General features: G+C 44.4%; 3 protein-coding genes across 11 annotated transcripts in view; 2 read left to right on the top strand and 1 right to left on the bottom strand.

The window, feature by feature from the left end:
• LOC120454662 (5'-AMP-activated protein kinase subunit gamma-1) overlaps positions 1-12,736 on the top strand; it is a 67,947-nt gene extending 55,211 nt beyond the window's left edge. For 3 of the 9 annotated variants that reach the window (XM_039640167.2, XM_039640165.1, XM_039640172.2), the window contains 6 exons: positions 2,104-2,237; positions 7,205-7,253; positions 10,357-10,647; positions 10,706-10,884; positions 10,952-11,155; positions 11,595-12,736. In XM_039640167.2, coding sequence (XP_039496101.1) covers positions 2,104-2,237; positions 7,205-7,253; positions 10,357-10,647; positions 10,706-10,884; positions 10,952-11,155; positions 11,595-12,377 — 1,640 coding nt within the window. In that variant the 3' untranslated portion in view covers positions 12,378-12,736. Of the gene's footprint in view, positions 1-482; positions 1,126-1,342; positions 1,989-2,103; positions 2,238-4,427; positions 5,589-7,204; positions 7,254-8,093; positions 8,319-9,786; positions 10,274-10,356; positions 10,648-10,705; positions 10,885-10,951; positions 11,156-11,594 lie in introns of those variants that run through there. The other 6 variants (XM_039640169.2, XM_039640168.1, XM_039640171.2 and 3 more) reach the window with 5 other exon arrangements.
• A 502-nt stretch (positions 12,737-13,238) lies between these two features.
• On the top strand, positions 13,239-14,419 carry LOC120452437 (DDRGK domain-containing protein 1). Its single transcript, XM_039636665.2, has 2 exons — positions 13,239-13,421; positions 13,482-14,419. The coding sequence occupies exons 1-2, from the start codon at positions 13,331-13,333 to the stop codon at positions 14,327-14,329; spliced, it is 939 nt and encodes a 312-aa protein (XP_039492599.1). The 5' UTR covers positions 13,239-13,330; the 3' UTR covers positions 14,330-14,419.
• Positions 14,346-15,783, bottom strand: LOC120452436 (transmembrane emp24 domain-containing protein eca-like). The gene is made up of 4 exons (XM_039636663.1): positions 15,513-15,783; positions 14,901-15,448; positions 14,672-14,837; positions 14,346-14,615 (listed from the first exon to the last, which is right to left on the bottom strand). Exons 1-4 carry the CDS (start codon positions 15,643-15,645, stop codon positions 14,407-14,409), a joined length of 1,056 nt encoding a protein of 351 aa, XP_039492597.1. The 5' UTR covers positions 15,646-15,783; the 3' UTR covers positions 14,346-14,406.
• Between the last annotated feature and the right edge of the window lie 103 nt (positions 15,784-15,886).

Consider the following 15,886-nt stretch of genomic DNA (forward strand, 5'->3'; position numbering starts at 1 on the left):
TCCCGATCGATTAGGCCTTTATTTATTTACCCGCTACATTTTGCAATGGCTTCGCAGCGACAAGAAGGCAGAGAATTAAATGAATTGAAATAAATGAGAATAAAGCTTTGCGCGCATTGACACTGCCTTGTTGGCGTGGACGGTGTGGTAAACTTGCTCAAGTGCATTCATCATTTGATATTTGTTGCTATCGGCTGCTGCTGCTCTTTTTTTATACTGTCGATTACGGCCAATATAGCTAATACAAAAAGTGTTACCAATTTTGAAAATAAACAATAGCGTCGTGGAAAGCGAAAAGCGACAGAAAGAACAAATATAACGCTGCTATGTGTGCAGCTTTGACTTAATTTCAGTGCGTTCAACCTAGGAGCAACCGAGACGGATAGATATAGAGAGAGATGCAGAGCAAAAGCTCTCGAGCAAGTGCATCGATAGTGGGCGAGAAGGAGAGCGAGAGAGTGATGTGTTGTGTTTATTTACAGTTGAAGGATTATTATGTGACTTTTACAAGGCGAGACAGAGACAGCGACAACGGATCGCAGTGCTTACTTTAACCACCAAATTGACAAGTGCAACAATAAGAACTGTTTTACACTGCGTTACAAAAGTGTAAAAACAACAAGAACTAAACAAAAACAAAATTAACAACAATTGACAACACAACGGGAGAAGGAGAACGGCCCAGCAATGCATGGAATCACACACCTGTACCGCCAGCATGCCGTAGAAAAACAGCTGAGCGGTGCCGAGAGCTGGTCCCGCCAAATTTACCCGAGCTACGGCAGCAGTGCCGATGCCTCCTCGCAGGGCAGTCGTCTCTACAGCGTCGACTCCTCCAGCAGCTCCAGCTCCAATTCCAACAACTCTGGAGGTGGAGGAAGCGGGACTGCAGGTGGTGAGAGTCTGGGAGGAGTGACCGGCAGCGCATACGCCCAGTGGCAGAGCGACCGCCACTCTCTGCCGCAGGCAGTTCCCGATGCCCCTAGGTCGCTGGCCAACCACCACTACCGCAACTCGCCAACGCACCAAGCCCACTACCAGCAGCCCACTAGCAGCAGTCTCAAGCGGACACCCTCCTCGAAGCGCTGCTTCCTGGAACGATCTCACAGTCCGGCTATATATGGCGTGAGTAGAGTGGTCGAGACAAGGATGCAAACCGATCAGGAAAGCCGAGGAAGTGCCTAATAGAATTAATAGAATTGGGGACTGACTTTCTTGAACAAAATTAAACGCATTTTTATATAATGTATAATGGTTTAGTGGATTGAACTATTATAATCGGTTTGCACTCCTTAATCGTATATCTTTAAAAAATGTAGTTAATGCTATCAAAAACTTTTAGAGCATGCGTCGCAGTGCAGGTCCAGACTTTGGCTCTCCACCGCCCACCGCACCCATAGGTGGAGGAGGTTACTTTCCACACGATCTCGACGACATCTACGAAAGCCAGGCGGACCATCAGTATTTCACCCACACGGGTGCCAGCGGTCCTCAGCAGCAACGACCCACAGCTATCTCGATCTTCCATCGAGTGAGCGCTGCCCACACATCGCTAGATGACTACAGCTTGCCCGGGGATGCATCGCGCCAGTCCATGAATAGTACAGACAGCGGGGTTAGCAGCGGACCCTTCAATCGCCAACGTTTTGACAACTCGTCATTCGCCAAGAGTCTCAGCATCGACGAGCAGGATCCACAGCACTCGCCTCATAAGGAAGGACACAGCAAACACGGAAAGCACCATCATCATCATAGCCACCACCACCATTCGATCCACGAGCTAGTAAAGCACTTTGGCAAAAAGATGCACCTGTGGCCGAGGAAGCACCATGACGCCCAGAGCGTTTGCACCTCGCCACAGAACGATCCGCAGGAGAACTTCCGCACCAGATCCAAGAGTTTGGATGTGAACACGCTCAGCCGCCCCAACCGCATTCTGGATGACTGCGGGGCCACCTACAAGATCTACGATCGCATAGTTAAAGAAGGTAAAGGGTTTCGGGTTTCCGGATACTTTCAATTGGTACTTGCTGTTGGATTAGGTCTAGTTTTGCTTTGGAAATTCGGCACCTGTACTTATGGCAATTTGGTATTCTCTTTCAGGTGCTCACATGCGTCGCGCCTCCGCGGATTTGGAGAAACGACGTGCCTCAGTTGGCGCCGCCGGTCGAGGTCTGCGAGGGGATGGTACTTTGGATCCACACCATGCAGCCATCCTCTTCAGAGACTCACGAGGGGTAAGTTTAAAACTTGCAGCTAGCTTATAAATTATTCGGTGATGCCGATCATAATTCCTTAATCATTTTTTTTTTGTTTGACAAATATTAAGAAACTTTAATAAGGCATGAGTATATAAATACAAAGGCAACTCTTTCTTGGCTTTGGCAAAATTATCTTCCCTGTTACGCATAACAACCCATTATAATTATCTACGCTTTAACTTTTTATACAATTATCTTTCCAACTAGATGTAATAATTTATGATCTGGCATATGCCATCTCGCAAGTATTCTCCCTTCCACATTCTCATTTGCCTTTTCTTATCACTTTAAAAAGCAATCTGCTCGCTTCAGAGCTATTAATACTCGGGTTGACTCCTCCCCATTTTTGTTTACTTCGTTCGGTTCGCTACACCGTTGAGAAATGCGTTTTTCCAGTTGGTTGCATAATACCTTGAAGGTCGTGTTCTGTCTACGTAACTCTCCCTCTTCTTCTATTAGCACCTGTTGAATGTTAATAGTTTTATGAAATATGCCAATTTTCAAGAACTCCATTGTATCCCTCACCCTAGTTTCTTTTATATTGCATACTTAGAGGTTTTCGCTCTTTACACGTAATGTAGACTACATGTAGAGTACTACGCGGCGAATTAAAAGTACTTATGACGTACCTATTAAATCATATTCGAATAAATCCAAGGGATAATACTTATGTATGAAATTCAAGCGACATTGGTGAAATAAATTCAAACAAGTGAGTCACTGTATATTAAAAACAAGAAGTCATGCTGATAGCTTGTTGATTTATTCGGTGGCTTTGATTTCAACTTTAAATTAGTTGCAGAATTACCTTTCACTAGGCTTTTCGCCCACACCTACATATATGTAAAACCCAAGGTCTTATAATCGGCGTAATGGCCATTATAAACAGTTATTATATTGTTACAGTCTGTTATTGTTTATTTCGCACTTCAAAACGTGGTCGGTCACCCATGAAAACTGGTTTATATCGATAGAATTGCATCATGTGTCAAGTGTTTGTTGTTTGGCAATGCACATTCTTGGGATTTCTTGTTTGTATTCTTACGTCAGCGGATTGGGCTTTCACCATTAAATTCTTTATGGTAATGCTTTGTTGTTGGTATGTTCCCGCTAACGATGATGATTAATTACCCAACTACTCTTCACATGTCAGGCTTTTCTCGCTGTTCTTTGCTCCCTCTCCCTCTCATTATTTCTAATTTCTCTTTAGCAAGGCCACTATCTTGCAGTACCGTTTGCCTAACTTATCGCTCAAAGAAAACAACAAGTGTACACATAAGCTCTTTGCTTCTTGGATGCGTATTTAAACAGAGTCACTTGACTCTTGAATTGAGTGGATTCATCTGTTGAGTGGAGTACCCCTGCCAGTTCTTCTTCCTCTTGTTCCGCCTGCGGTGGCCTTCTTGAGCTTTTCGCATGTGGGTGCAAGTTGGTCTCGCTCGTTGTGTCCTCTCTTGTTTGCTTTAACGATATAACGATAAAGTCGAAAAGGAATGAAACGAGCCCCATTCTCTGATACCCTATTTCCATGGGGTATTCATAATATTCACTCGGTTTGCGACTCCTCTCTCGGAGAAGAAGAAAACACCCCACGGCAGGGAGCCTGCTGAAAGATAAGCGAAGCAAACGATGTGTAAGAAGTGAACCGTTGGACAAACCAAGAGTTTATTTTTGAAGCAGTCAACCCAGATTTTTTACTGACCTCGTATCAATAATTTCATTATTTTCAGAAATTTTGTATTGGAAGAAAAGTAAAACATTTTTATAAAATCAGTAAATGACGACATCTAATCAATTAATTTTTAAATGCGGAAAATTAAATACAGAAAGTCAACCTAATGCCATTGTTTGTTTCATTCACTGATGATAAACTTGCAATATCATCAGCATGTGTGATTTATTACGATTATTTTGTGGAGTGCGGAGGGCATTCTAGGGTCTTGCAGCTTCGTGACAATTACAATTATATTTACATTGTGTGCCGTGTGTGTTCTTGTATTTGCTCATACTCTAGCACTCTCGCGCACTTTTGGCGCTCTTCTAGGCAAATCCTCTCGCTCTCTTTCTTCTCTGCTCTTTGCCGTGGGGCGATCATGTGTGGGGTCCGGCTGGCGCTCGCTAAACTCTTAACCAGTGGCTTTTTTAACCAGTTTAAGTTTACATTTGCGTGAGCGCAGACGTGTCCGGAAAGCGAACGGAAGATAAGTGAAACAGAACGAAACGGAACGGAACACGGCCGTATAATCAGATATCAAACAGTGAAGTAGTGTCGTCACTTTTGCGACTCTCAAAAAATCCGTCGCCCAGTGCCTGTTGCTTCTTTTCGAGTGCGCGGTTTTCATGTATCGCCGCCGCTATTCCGCCTTCGAGCCGAGCACGCCCCGCGTGGGAGTGCTACCCTCTCCGCCCCCACAATATGGCAATCGCCCCGCCGACACTGCCGCCCCGAAAACGCCGCCCAAGTTGAGCGTACAATTTGACCCCAATTTGCCAAAAGACAACGATAGCAACAACAACCTCGCCGGCAGCGAAAATGCAAATGCTAAATGCGTCGGCCGCAAGGCGCGTTCGCTGAGCAATTCGCCACTGTATCACCGCAAAAAGCGGTATGGCCATCTGCCGGCGCTGATGTCGAATAACGGGCCGACGGCCAGCAGCAACTACCAGCTGCTAAACAGTGCGAATCTTCGAGATCTCGTCGACGGCCAACGTCACTCGCATCACGTAAGCAGGCGCGATGACAACCAAAGCCACAGTCATAGCGAAAGCCCAAGTCACATTGGCCACATTAGCCACATTAGCCCAAGCAACCAAAGCAACAAAAGCAATCAAAGCAACCAAAGCAAGCAAAGCATCCTAAGCCTGCCAAACGGCAAAAACAAGGCGAAAGATGGCAAGAAGCTGAAGGCAACTTTAACGGCGGCCATGTCATCGTCGCTACTGCGACGCAAGGCGCACAGCAATCACAGTCAGCAGCAGAAACTGCAACAGCAACAGCGAGAGCAAGAGCTCCAGCAGCAGCAGCAGCAGCAGCAGCAGTTGCAGCAACTGAGGAGCAACAACAGCAAGACAATTGCAAATGCTGCCCGCCATTCGCTGGGTCATTCACCCTCCGCTGCCGCCGCCGCTGCTGCAGTGCAGCAGACGCTCGTCTACGAGCGGCGGCGCGTTAGTAGCGCCCACTCCTCCCCCTCGCCCTCCTCCAGGCATCACTCCCCAGTGCACCAGTGCATGCTGATGCGACGGCGGAGCGACTACAGTGTCGAGCAGATTGAGCAATGGAAGCGCCAACAACAATTGTTGCCGCGATCCGGACGCAAGATAAGCGTAAGTGCACTGGGAGAAAACGGGCTTTGGTTAGATGCTGTGGGACTTAAAATAATATATAATATATGTTAAATTCTCAAACTTTTTCGAAAAATAACTTTCGAAATACATTTATTATTATATAACATTATTTAACACCAGTGGGATTTGTTCTGTTGTTTTTACTGACAGATGTACCAGCTATTGAAGGCGTAGTATGTACGTGTTTCAAAATACTTTAATCGGAACGCTTTTCTTTTTGTTTGAAAATGCATTCAGAGGAAAACAAAGGAAAAGTCATCGAGTGTGTGCCAGTATCAAAGCTTTGAGGGGAAGCTTTTTCATACGATTGAATTCGGTCGGCTGCGTTTGTTGCTTTATATATTTAGACAAAATGAGGGTCAGCCTTACAATGCACATAGAAAAATCAACATAATAAACTATATCAAATTAACATAAAATAAGATAAGAAAGAACATTATAGTTAAGTCATTGGTACAAATGAATTCAATTCTTAATCTCCTCACTTTTAAGTAGTGTTAAAGTTATTTAAATTATCAACCGAGGTGAATCTGCCAAGACTTTTAAACTAAGTATAAAATAAATAATTGACGGTTTTCTTTTACATCGATTACATCGGCAATTATTTATTTTTCAGTGCACACTTTTCTTGACCCCATTTCTAGCTACAAAAGAGCACTGCGAGAGAGAAAGAGAATGGTCGCGGATAGCGTTGGTAACGTTTAGGCTAAACCAAAATTGGCCTGCACCTGTGTGCGAGCGTAATTTTTCAATTGCCGTATCTAATATGGGGTACTTGTCCCATTGCCTCGTTTCCATGCCCCTCCCCTCCCCACCCCTTCCCTTGCTAATGTGTCATAATTCCTCAATTGCACATTTCAATGTTAATTCAAAGCTACTCGACCGAATGAGCATTCAGCTCCTCACCCCTCCACACTCCTCTTCACCTACAAATATTTCATTGGGGCTTGAATTGTTGTTTCTCTGGGTTCTATCTGCGATTTCGCGTTCTGATTAGCAGATAACGTGTAGGGGAAGTATATCAGCGCAGTTTATATTGCTATTTACGTAGCGATCCCTTATTGTTTTCTTTTATACCTGAAATGCGCCAATCATTGTGACCCACATATAATATCTGATTGACGAATAAAACAGGGCTACACCGATCTATATCAGGTTGTAAGGAAAGAGGAACTGCTAAGGAATCGTATCTGAACTTGCAAAGCGAGGTGTAAGTTCCACTACGCCTGAAATACCGTGCATGACGATTAACGAACGTATAAATATATGTATGTATGTATGTATGTACATATGCACATTTTACGACTTTTCAAGTTAGCTCGTTCATTTCTTTAATGATAGTTTACTTTGCACTGCCTTATGTAGTTAACAGCTATAAATTTGATTTACCATATTGAAAGTTAATAAACAAGGCAAATAAATTAAGAAAACTTGCCGTTAGACTTTCAAAACGATATATTTATCTTTAATATAACAAAACTAATACTATCCATGCTGATATTTATAATATTTATATCTTTAAAAAATATATTAACATTACATTTAACACAATACTTTACTAAACTCCAACCAATCATTTTTGCTTTTGATTACAGTTGCCCGTCGCTGATCCGTTCCTAGAGAAAGTAAATCTATCAGACCTGGGTAAGTTTTCAAACCACCCTCTCAATCCACTCCCATGTCAACTTTTCCGCAACGACCGCCTGTGCGCCAAACAAAAATGATAAGTTTAAACAAATTAGCAAAAAGTCGGCCTCTGAGGATATTTGTTGGGCACACGACGGCATCGCCAGAATATAATATAATCTGATATACCAAAATATAATATGTACTATGTATAAAGGCGAAGAAAAAGATAAGTTGAAGTTGAAGAAGATCAGTCGTAATTAACGGGGATTATGTTAGCATCCTATTTGAATATTGGCGTGGGCTGCCTAAAATGCGACATCCAATATAATCGCTAGGGAATAGGAACTCACATATAGTTTTTTCATTCCCGAGAAAACAAGTGGAGACTTCTGTTCTTTATGTTTCTAATCAGAACCGAACACACCCCCAAAAATGTATATTAGCTTTTCTTCTTTACCAAAGCTAATTATAAGTTCCAAGTACGCCGGAGACCACTCGGTGAAAAATACGCAACTGTGGCGAGGGCACAATGAGAGCCGAGAGGAGGGAAAACAGTGCAGGTAATTGGTTGGCAATTTCAGACATTTCATGATCCTCATTAACGTCAATTCCCAGCCGATCCGATCCGATCCAAACGATCTCTCAGCAAAGATTATATTCAATTTATTAAACGCTCTGAGAACTTTTCGATTTAGTTGCGAGCAGAAGCTCAGAGCGTTTCCACTATTATTTCAGTCTATAATTTGTTTGTTTGTGCGCTTTTCCCTGACGAAAAACTTTTCCGCCACAGAGAGCCAGCGAGCGGAGGAGGAGATGGAAACCAAAACAGACTGCAGATCAGTTTATGATAAAATTTCGAATGGTTTAGAACGTCGCCAACGAAAGACGGGCAGACGACAAAAGTTCGGCTATTTTCCATTCCGTGTGCTTTCCGTGCGGAATTATTGGCAGCAGGAACCATTCGCGATCTATACGTGTCTATATGTGCGTCTATGGATACTGCCCAGGCCGTAGGATTTACTTACCAACCCAGCAATCGAATCCAACCGACCAACTGCAAGCAAAGACGACCCATCGAAGGTCTTCGCTTCTCTCTTAGTCATTCGTTAAGAATTTTCGAATAGCGCCGCGACGCCAAAAGCAACTTAACCATCGCAACCACCCTCGCCGCTTCGCCGCCTCCCACTCCCCACAATCGCCACCCATTGCGAAAATGGGTTTTCAATTGTTTTGATCCCGCACGGCAAAAAAGAAATAGCACAATACTCAACAAAGCCACAACGCCAAGGTGCATTTCAATTAACTCGTGTGGCCCGTGGTCCCTGTCAAAAGCGACGCAAAACGTATAAGCGGTCTGAATCGAAAACGATAAACCATATTTACATTTGTCTTTGCCACTGAATATATGCATTAAAAAACCAATCAAAACAGCAACAAAGTACGAAAAAGATTGAAGAGATCTTCACCGATATCGACAAGCTTTTTTAGCTCGATTTCCCTTGACTTTCTTTATCTGGGCAAACGGTTCGCCGCCCGGCAACCGCAGTAAATTCCATTTATTAAACAACATTTAAATGTTTACACAGCTCAGTCGGGAAAATCTCTTGCCGCTTGCATATAGCTCCAAATATTTTACAATTTATTTCGATGTATATATTTTCTTTGCGCGGTATCTGGCCTTCATTTTTTTATATATTATATTTGGTCGTTTTTAAACTTTCCGTTTGTCTGTTTGCTTATATTGTGGTGGATATCATCCGGATAATTTGTTGGAAATGCTTTTACCAGTGGCATTCAAAATTTACGCTAATCTAATACTCTAGGACGGCAGGCTTTGTGTATAGTTCATTACCTTAGAATTATTTCCGCTTATTAATGCATATGTTTCAGCATTTGTTTCTAAATCGATAAATCATTAATTTACTTTGATGTGAGTTCGTGCCAAATAAAACCTCAGACCAAACCTCCTGGGCAAAAATTAACCTGCCAATTTGTAAATTGAACGAAAATAATTTTTGCACTTGAAGTTGACTTCAAGTTTATTATTTCTAAAACAGATTTCCGAGACATTTTGTGCAAAAGAAGCGCAATAATCCCTGCAAACACTCGAAATTTCAGTGTTGAGGTCTTATGCTGCGGTTAATTAATTTCTTGGCACAACTGCCTGTCCCAATATCTGTTGTGTGTCGCTATAATGGCTCCGACAAATGCTGAATCGGTGAATGTTTGGCTTGCATTTATCAGACCCCTGACAAGAACGATCTGCAGCCCCTGTGATTTTATATAGTTTTTGATTAACACCTTTTGGCCCCGCCTCAATATTTATTTGTTTACATTGTGCCATAGCCGTCTACATTATGTCCCTCTCACTTGGTTTCTCTTTGTCTGAATGGAAATTGAAATAATATTTATTGTTGTACAATTTGGCGAATCTGTTCTATTTGGATGTGTTTGCCTTAGCTGTGGCTGCTTCGGTTGCTTTTGTCGTACGCTAAATTTATTTTAATTAAAAATGTCTTAATTTAATCTAACGAAACGCGTGCGCCCTAAAATTTATTGGCAACGGTTGTTCTATTTCTGGGTTCGGCTATGGTTTAACTGCCTTAGCTTACCACAGTGAGAAGTGCGTAGAGCGGCGCTGCTCTGTTAGCGGACTGTTAGCGGTCTGTTAGCTAGTCGGTCGATCAATTAGGCAAATCAATTAGCGGAGCAAATCGAGTAGCCCAGTTAATTGCTAGCGTCCACAGACCTCAAACAGAAGACCAGATCAGATCGGATCGGATGAGTCTAGCGTAATGCGACACTGAACTTCGGTATAAACAAAAAGCAAGAGTGAAGAGTCCAATTGAAGCAGAGTGGGAACCCATAACGCATGTTACAGTTGCACTTCTACTCGAATCATGCGGGTCGTCTGGTACTCGGAGGTGGCAACGGTCGCCCGGCCGACGTCCTTTGCTATCCGTTGGAGAGCATCAAAGAGTTCGAGCAGATTTCTGAGGCCTGGAAGCGCCTGCTAGCCGAGTTGCTAAAGAAAGGTGGACATCCCAGACCCCCAAAATTTCAGCCCATATCGTGCTTCAATCCATCATTTAACCGACGTTTCTTTTTGTTTCTGCAGAGGAGGACGACTCACAGATCTTCGTGAAGTTCTTTCGTTTTCACAAGTGCTATGATCTGATACCCACCTCCGCCAAGTTGGTTGTCTTCGACACCCAGCTCCTTGTAAAGAAGGCCTTCTACGCCCTGGTCTACAACGGTGTGAGGGCGGCACCGCTCTGGGATTCGGAGAAGCAACAGTTCGTGGGCATGCTAACCATCACGGACTTTATCAAGATCCTGCAAATGTATTACAAATCGCCAAATGCGTCCATGGAGCAGCTGGAAGAGCACAAACTGGACACGTGGCGAAGTAAGTGAACACACACATTGGCATACGGTGATCCCAACTAAATTGTATCCTCTGCTAGGTGTGCTGCACAATCAGGTGATGCCGTTGGTCAGCATTGGACCGGATGCGTCCCTCTACGATGCCATCAAAATTCTCATCCACAGCCGCATACATCGCCTGCCCGTCATCGATCCGGCTACCGGCAATGTCCTCTACATCCTGACACATAAACGCATACTTAGGTTCCTCTTCCTATACGTGAGTTTCTGGGATTTGCATTTGTTGCCCAATAGCATAATAGTAATGTGGAATTTTCTGTGCGCAGATTAATGAATTACCAAAGCCCGCGTACATGCAAAAGAGTTTGCGCGAACTTAAGATTGGCACCTACAACAACATCGAGACCGCCGACGAGACGACGAGCATCATCACGGCGCTTAAAAAGTTTGTGGAGCGACGGGTCTCAGCCCTGCCACTGGTGGATTCCGATGGTCGCCTCGTTGACATCTATGCAAAGTTTGATGTGATTGTAAGTATACTTCTGAGCGCTCACAGATAGATCAGATAATATTTATGGGATTAGATGGAAAATTAGCACGTGTTATAAAAAACAAAGTTCTTTTGCCTATTTTACAAATGTATTTGCTTTTTCAAGATGCTATGAATAGTAAGACAGATTCAAATAGTTCAGGAATTTCAGATTTGTTCTTAAAAGTATAAAAAAAAGAATCAATCAAAAAAAATTTGACCTCGTTATGCCAAACCAATGTAAATCCATAAACTCAACATACAAGTCTGGACATTCGAGTGTAAAGCAATAAATATTGTATTGTTAAAAAAAAATGACATAGATTACCCATACGTGAATATGTAAGGTGGATTAAATATGAAATATACGTTAACAATAATAAGCTATTAAGTAAGTAATAATAATAGTTAATAATAATAAAAATATTCTATTCATTCAGAATCTCGCCGCCGAGAAAACCTACAACGATCTCGATGTTTCGCTGCGCAAGGCCAACGAGCACCGAAACGAGTGGTTCGAGGGCGTGCAGAAGTGCAATCTGGACGAGTCACTGTACACGATCATGGAGCGCATCGTCCGCGCCGAAGTACATCGACTGGTGGTCGTCGACGAGCACCGCAAAGTAATCGGCATCATCTCGCTGTCCGACATCCTGCTCTACCTTGTTTTGCGACCTAGCGGCGAGGGCGTCGGTGGATCAGAGAGCTCGTTGCGCGCCTCCGATCCTGTTCTGCTGCGCAAAGTGGCTGAGGTGGAAATACCAGCGACAGCCGCAGCGTCGACGACGACGCCCCCGCCTCGTAGCCCATCAGCCGGATCCGGCAATCGCAGCTTGATCGAGGACATACCCGAGGAGGAGCCGGCGCCGGCGAGGATCGACGATGCCGACAGTGATAACAACAAGTCCGCCAGTGAGGATAAGGCCAACAACAACCAGCACGACCAGATGACGACGGCTGCGACAGCTAATGGTGATAGCAACAACAGCCCCGTAGAAGTGTCCTTTGCCGATGAGGCGCACGAAGAAGAAGAATCCGCCGACCAGGTCGAGCGCAGCAATTGTGATGATGATGACCAGCTAGCGCTAGCGGAGATTGAGCGCAAGAAGGCATCGATGGACGACGACGAGGACGATGGGCTGAGCAGCGCCGTCTCCGCTGCCTCCGCCTTGGGCCAGTCACTGACGCCCGCGGCGCGAGAAATGGCGTTGGTTAGTGAATAAACCTAAACCTACACCTTAACCCTTAATTTAAACACATGCTAAAGAGATACAGCTGCTACAGATACAAAAAAATAAAACAATTGCTAAACAATAACTAAGAACCCCAAAACACAAGATTAATGATAAAGCAGAGAACATTATATTTGAATATTAATAGTTGTTAAGGATATATTATTACAATTATGAAATATTATGTATTTTACAACAAGCAACTAAAAGCAAAGCAAAAAAACATAAGCTGTTAACAAGATGTTGATATATACACACAAGAAACGAAAACAAAACAACAAATTACATTAGAATGTCTTTAAATTTTAAACGATGTAATTGATTATTAAATAATAGTACAGTACAAGTCATTAATTGTGTTTAATATGGGGCTGTGGCGGAGCTTTTATCCGGAATAGGGTATTAGGAAAGTTAAAATTGAGTTGTCCCCAATTACTCTTAAATTCAAAAAATTTAAATAGTCCTTTTAAATTGTGTTGAGTTATTGGAGAAGGAGAAACACAGGACAGAGTTTACTTTCCCTAATTTACTTTCAGAAAATAAATATTAACTTTTTATCACTTCGTACCGGGCAAAGTAAATCTTTTTTCCCGCTAAACAAGCTTACCGACTTAATTGTCGCTATTTTTTCATAGGATTTCAACAGGCGAGTTGTCAATGAAGGGGATATATATTTATTTTCGTCCGAATTATCAACGTAGTAAAGAAATAGATTACTTGTTAAAATATTATTTAATTAATATATATATATAGATTACATTATTAGATATACATATATAAATTTATTATATATTCTTATCTGGCTACAAAATGGCTAAATTGTCTGCACTGCTTCAACTCATAGTCGCTATCTTGACCCGCAGTCATATGGTGATTTTGTTGACGTTTACTTTTTGCCAAAAAGCATTGCGCACCAGGCTGGTAGGCTTCCGAACATATTCACAATGGAGCTGATCATTCTCGTGGGGATCGCCACAGCTCTGTTGGTGGTGATCATTACGCTGTACCTGCTGCAAAAGAAAAACGCCGCCCCAGGTGAGTCGGATGCAGAGTTGGATGAGCCAACTGGCGATTAAAACGTTGACCCCAAAACAGAAACAAAGCCAGCTGCAGCCCCTCAACGTGGCGTCCCACAGCGCGTCCAGGAGGGTATGCCGCGTCGGGCCCAAATAGCTCGAAATCAGCGCAACCGGCTGCGCCAGAATGCTCCAGCGGCTCCCGCGGGTCAGGTTGCTCCGGCAGCTGGTGCTCCTGCGGCCCCCGGCGACTCTGAACACGAGGATGAGGGCCAGGTCGATGCCGATGATGCCCGTGTGCCCCAGGGGGCGGTGCTGGATGAGAAAATGGGCGCCAAGAAGCGCGCCAAGATGGAGGCCAAGGAACAAAAACGGCTGCAGCGGGAGCAGGAGCTGCACGACCGCGAACAGCGCAAGGTGAAGGAGGCAAAAGAGGAGGCTGAACGCAAGCAGCAGGAAGACCTTGAGGCTGAGGTTGAGCGCAAGCGGGTGGAGGCCGAGCGCCTGGCCAAGGAGGAGCGGGAGCGCAAGGAGCACGAGGAGTACCTGAAGATGAAGGCCGCCTTCAGTGTGGAGGAAGAGGGCTTCGAGGAGGGCGACGCCGACGAGCAGGACAGCCTCCTGGCCGACTTCATACAGTACATCAGGGATAACAAGGTAGTTGTCCTAGAGGATCTGGCCGTGGCCTTTAAACTAAAGACGCAGCAGGTCATTGACCGCATCCAGGAGCTGCAGGCCGATGGCACCCTCACAGGCGTTATCGACGACCGCGGCAAGTTCATCTACGTTTCCGAGGAGGAGCTCTCTGCCGTTGCCAAGTTCATAAAACAACGCGGACGCGTCTCGATCGCTGAGCTGGCCGAGAGCAGCAACAACCTGATTAACCTGACTCCCATCTCCGCCGGCGGCGAGGAAGCCAGCTCCTGATGAGATATGTTAGCCATTTATAAATTAAATTTATATTTAGATGCGATGTTTTGGTAAAGTAACATAAACAAAACAATTCAAGATTGCGTATCAGCTGTGTTCGATTTCCCCGCCTTGCAATCTACACACTCGCAGACCAGCAGGGTGTGGTCATCTTTCAAGTGTACACTGCGATTTCGTTGTGCGCTGGACAGAAGCTTCGCCAATTGGACATTGGAGGCGTACAAGCTGCCTTGAACATTTTCCGGAACCTGCGGAGCTGGCTTGCAGAGGAATTTTCCAACAACTGTGTGGGTAGGGTGTTGTGTTATCTACTGACTTTTAAGTAACGCATCAACTTACATTCTTCTACTTTGGCTTTGACCTCATCGGACATAAGAAGCTGCTCATACGTTGAATACGGATTCTCAAACTGCCTGATCCATTGTGTGAAGGCCTCGGAGGTTAGACCTTGAACGCTGGTACCCACGATGGAGATGAGTGCTCTAAACGCCTCTGGTGTCCTCAACTATTTAGTTAAATGAGCTTATAGTTCGGTTAGTAAACTAGGACCTTTCGTATATGTATTTACCCTGGACAATTCGCTGTCGCAGAGGACTTGGCAGTACGCAAGGTACAAGGAAGGTTTCCTAAAAAGCAGATGATACTGGATGGCCCATAGGAGTAGCAGGATTACGACCTGAGCGACGGAGAAACATACTATATTGAAGTATATGCTATCGCATGTCCTCCGATAGAGTTTCTCTTCAAAACGCTGGTAGTTCTGATTCCTGGAGATATCCTTTGCCTGATTCATCAGCTGTAGAATCCGCAACTGCATGTAGTCCAGGTTGTACACCCGCCGAACGTTATCGTAGTCCACAGTCCGCTCGCCGGTCTCAATGTCCAAGTGGACACGTAAAAGAGCGCCTTCAAACCACGCGGAACTGTTGGATTGCAGGCAGATGCGGTGGTCACCAGGCCAGTGGGTTGTGAACTTAAGACGAGCCTCCGACTTGTAGACGCGGGAAAGGACAACCTTGTCCGTACTATCCCTCACTTCCACATGCATTCCAAGGCCAGGCGGCGCGGGCATAAAGCCGCCTGAGCTTGAATCTTCCACCTCAAAGGCGTAGTGAACTGAAAGGAGTCAAGTGGAGCAGTCACGGTGGCCCAAGACTTGAAGATAGGTTTCTCACTGTACCCAGCACATCCGTTTCATCGGGCGTAGTCTGGATGAAGCACTTTTGAACCGTTTCTCTCATTGTGAAGTACAGCCCCCAAGTGTGGTGCAGGGTTTCCAGAAGCAGTACCAGGAACATTAATGTGCGCTTCATGGCTGGTGAAATCCGAGTTAACTTTCTGCATGCGTATTGCAGCAACCGCTGCACATATGTATGTACATCTACAATAAAGCGCTATAAAGCTCACAAACTAAGCAAGTGTTGGGCAACGTTGTGGAGGGCAGGACGGTGATCGTGGTATGACTATCTAATCTATGCACTTGCATGTTCCACACGTAGTGTGCGGTTTGGAAAGAGCAACAATTCATTGTTTGCAATAGCAAATTGAAAAAGG

This window comes from Drosophila santomea, chromosome 3R, assembly GCF_016746245.2.
Source record: "Drosophila santomea strain STO CAGO 1482 chromosome 3R, Prin_Dsan_1.1, whole genome shotgun sequence".
Taxonomy (NCBI): domain Eukaryota; kingdom Metazoa; phylum Arthropoda; class Insecta; order Diptera; family Drosophilidae; genus Drosophila; species Drosophila santomea.

Bases quoted from the DNA above. Each gene is read 5' to 3' on its own strand.
- LOC120452436 (XM_039636663.1), bottom strand. From the start codon at position 15,645: ATGAAGCGCACATTAATGTTCCTGGTACTGCTTCTGGAAACCCTGCAC. The intron at 14,838-14,900 runs GTAAATACATAT...TTAACTAAATAG, and splicing joins GCGACAGCGAATTGTCCAGG to TTGAGGACACCAGAGGCGTT. The intron at 14,616-14,671 runs GTAAGTTGATGC...CTACCCACACAG, and splicing joins CAAAGCCAAAGTAGAAGAAT to TTGTTGGAAAATTCCTCTGC.
- LOC120452437 (XM_039636665.2), top strand. From the start codon at position 13,331: ATGGAGCTGATCATTCTCGTGGGGATCGCCACAGCTCTGTTGGTGGTG. The intron at 13,422-13,481 runs GTGAGTCGGATG...ACCCCAAAACAG, and splicing joins AAAGAAAAACGCCGCCCCAG to AAACAAAGCCAGCTGCAGCC.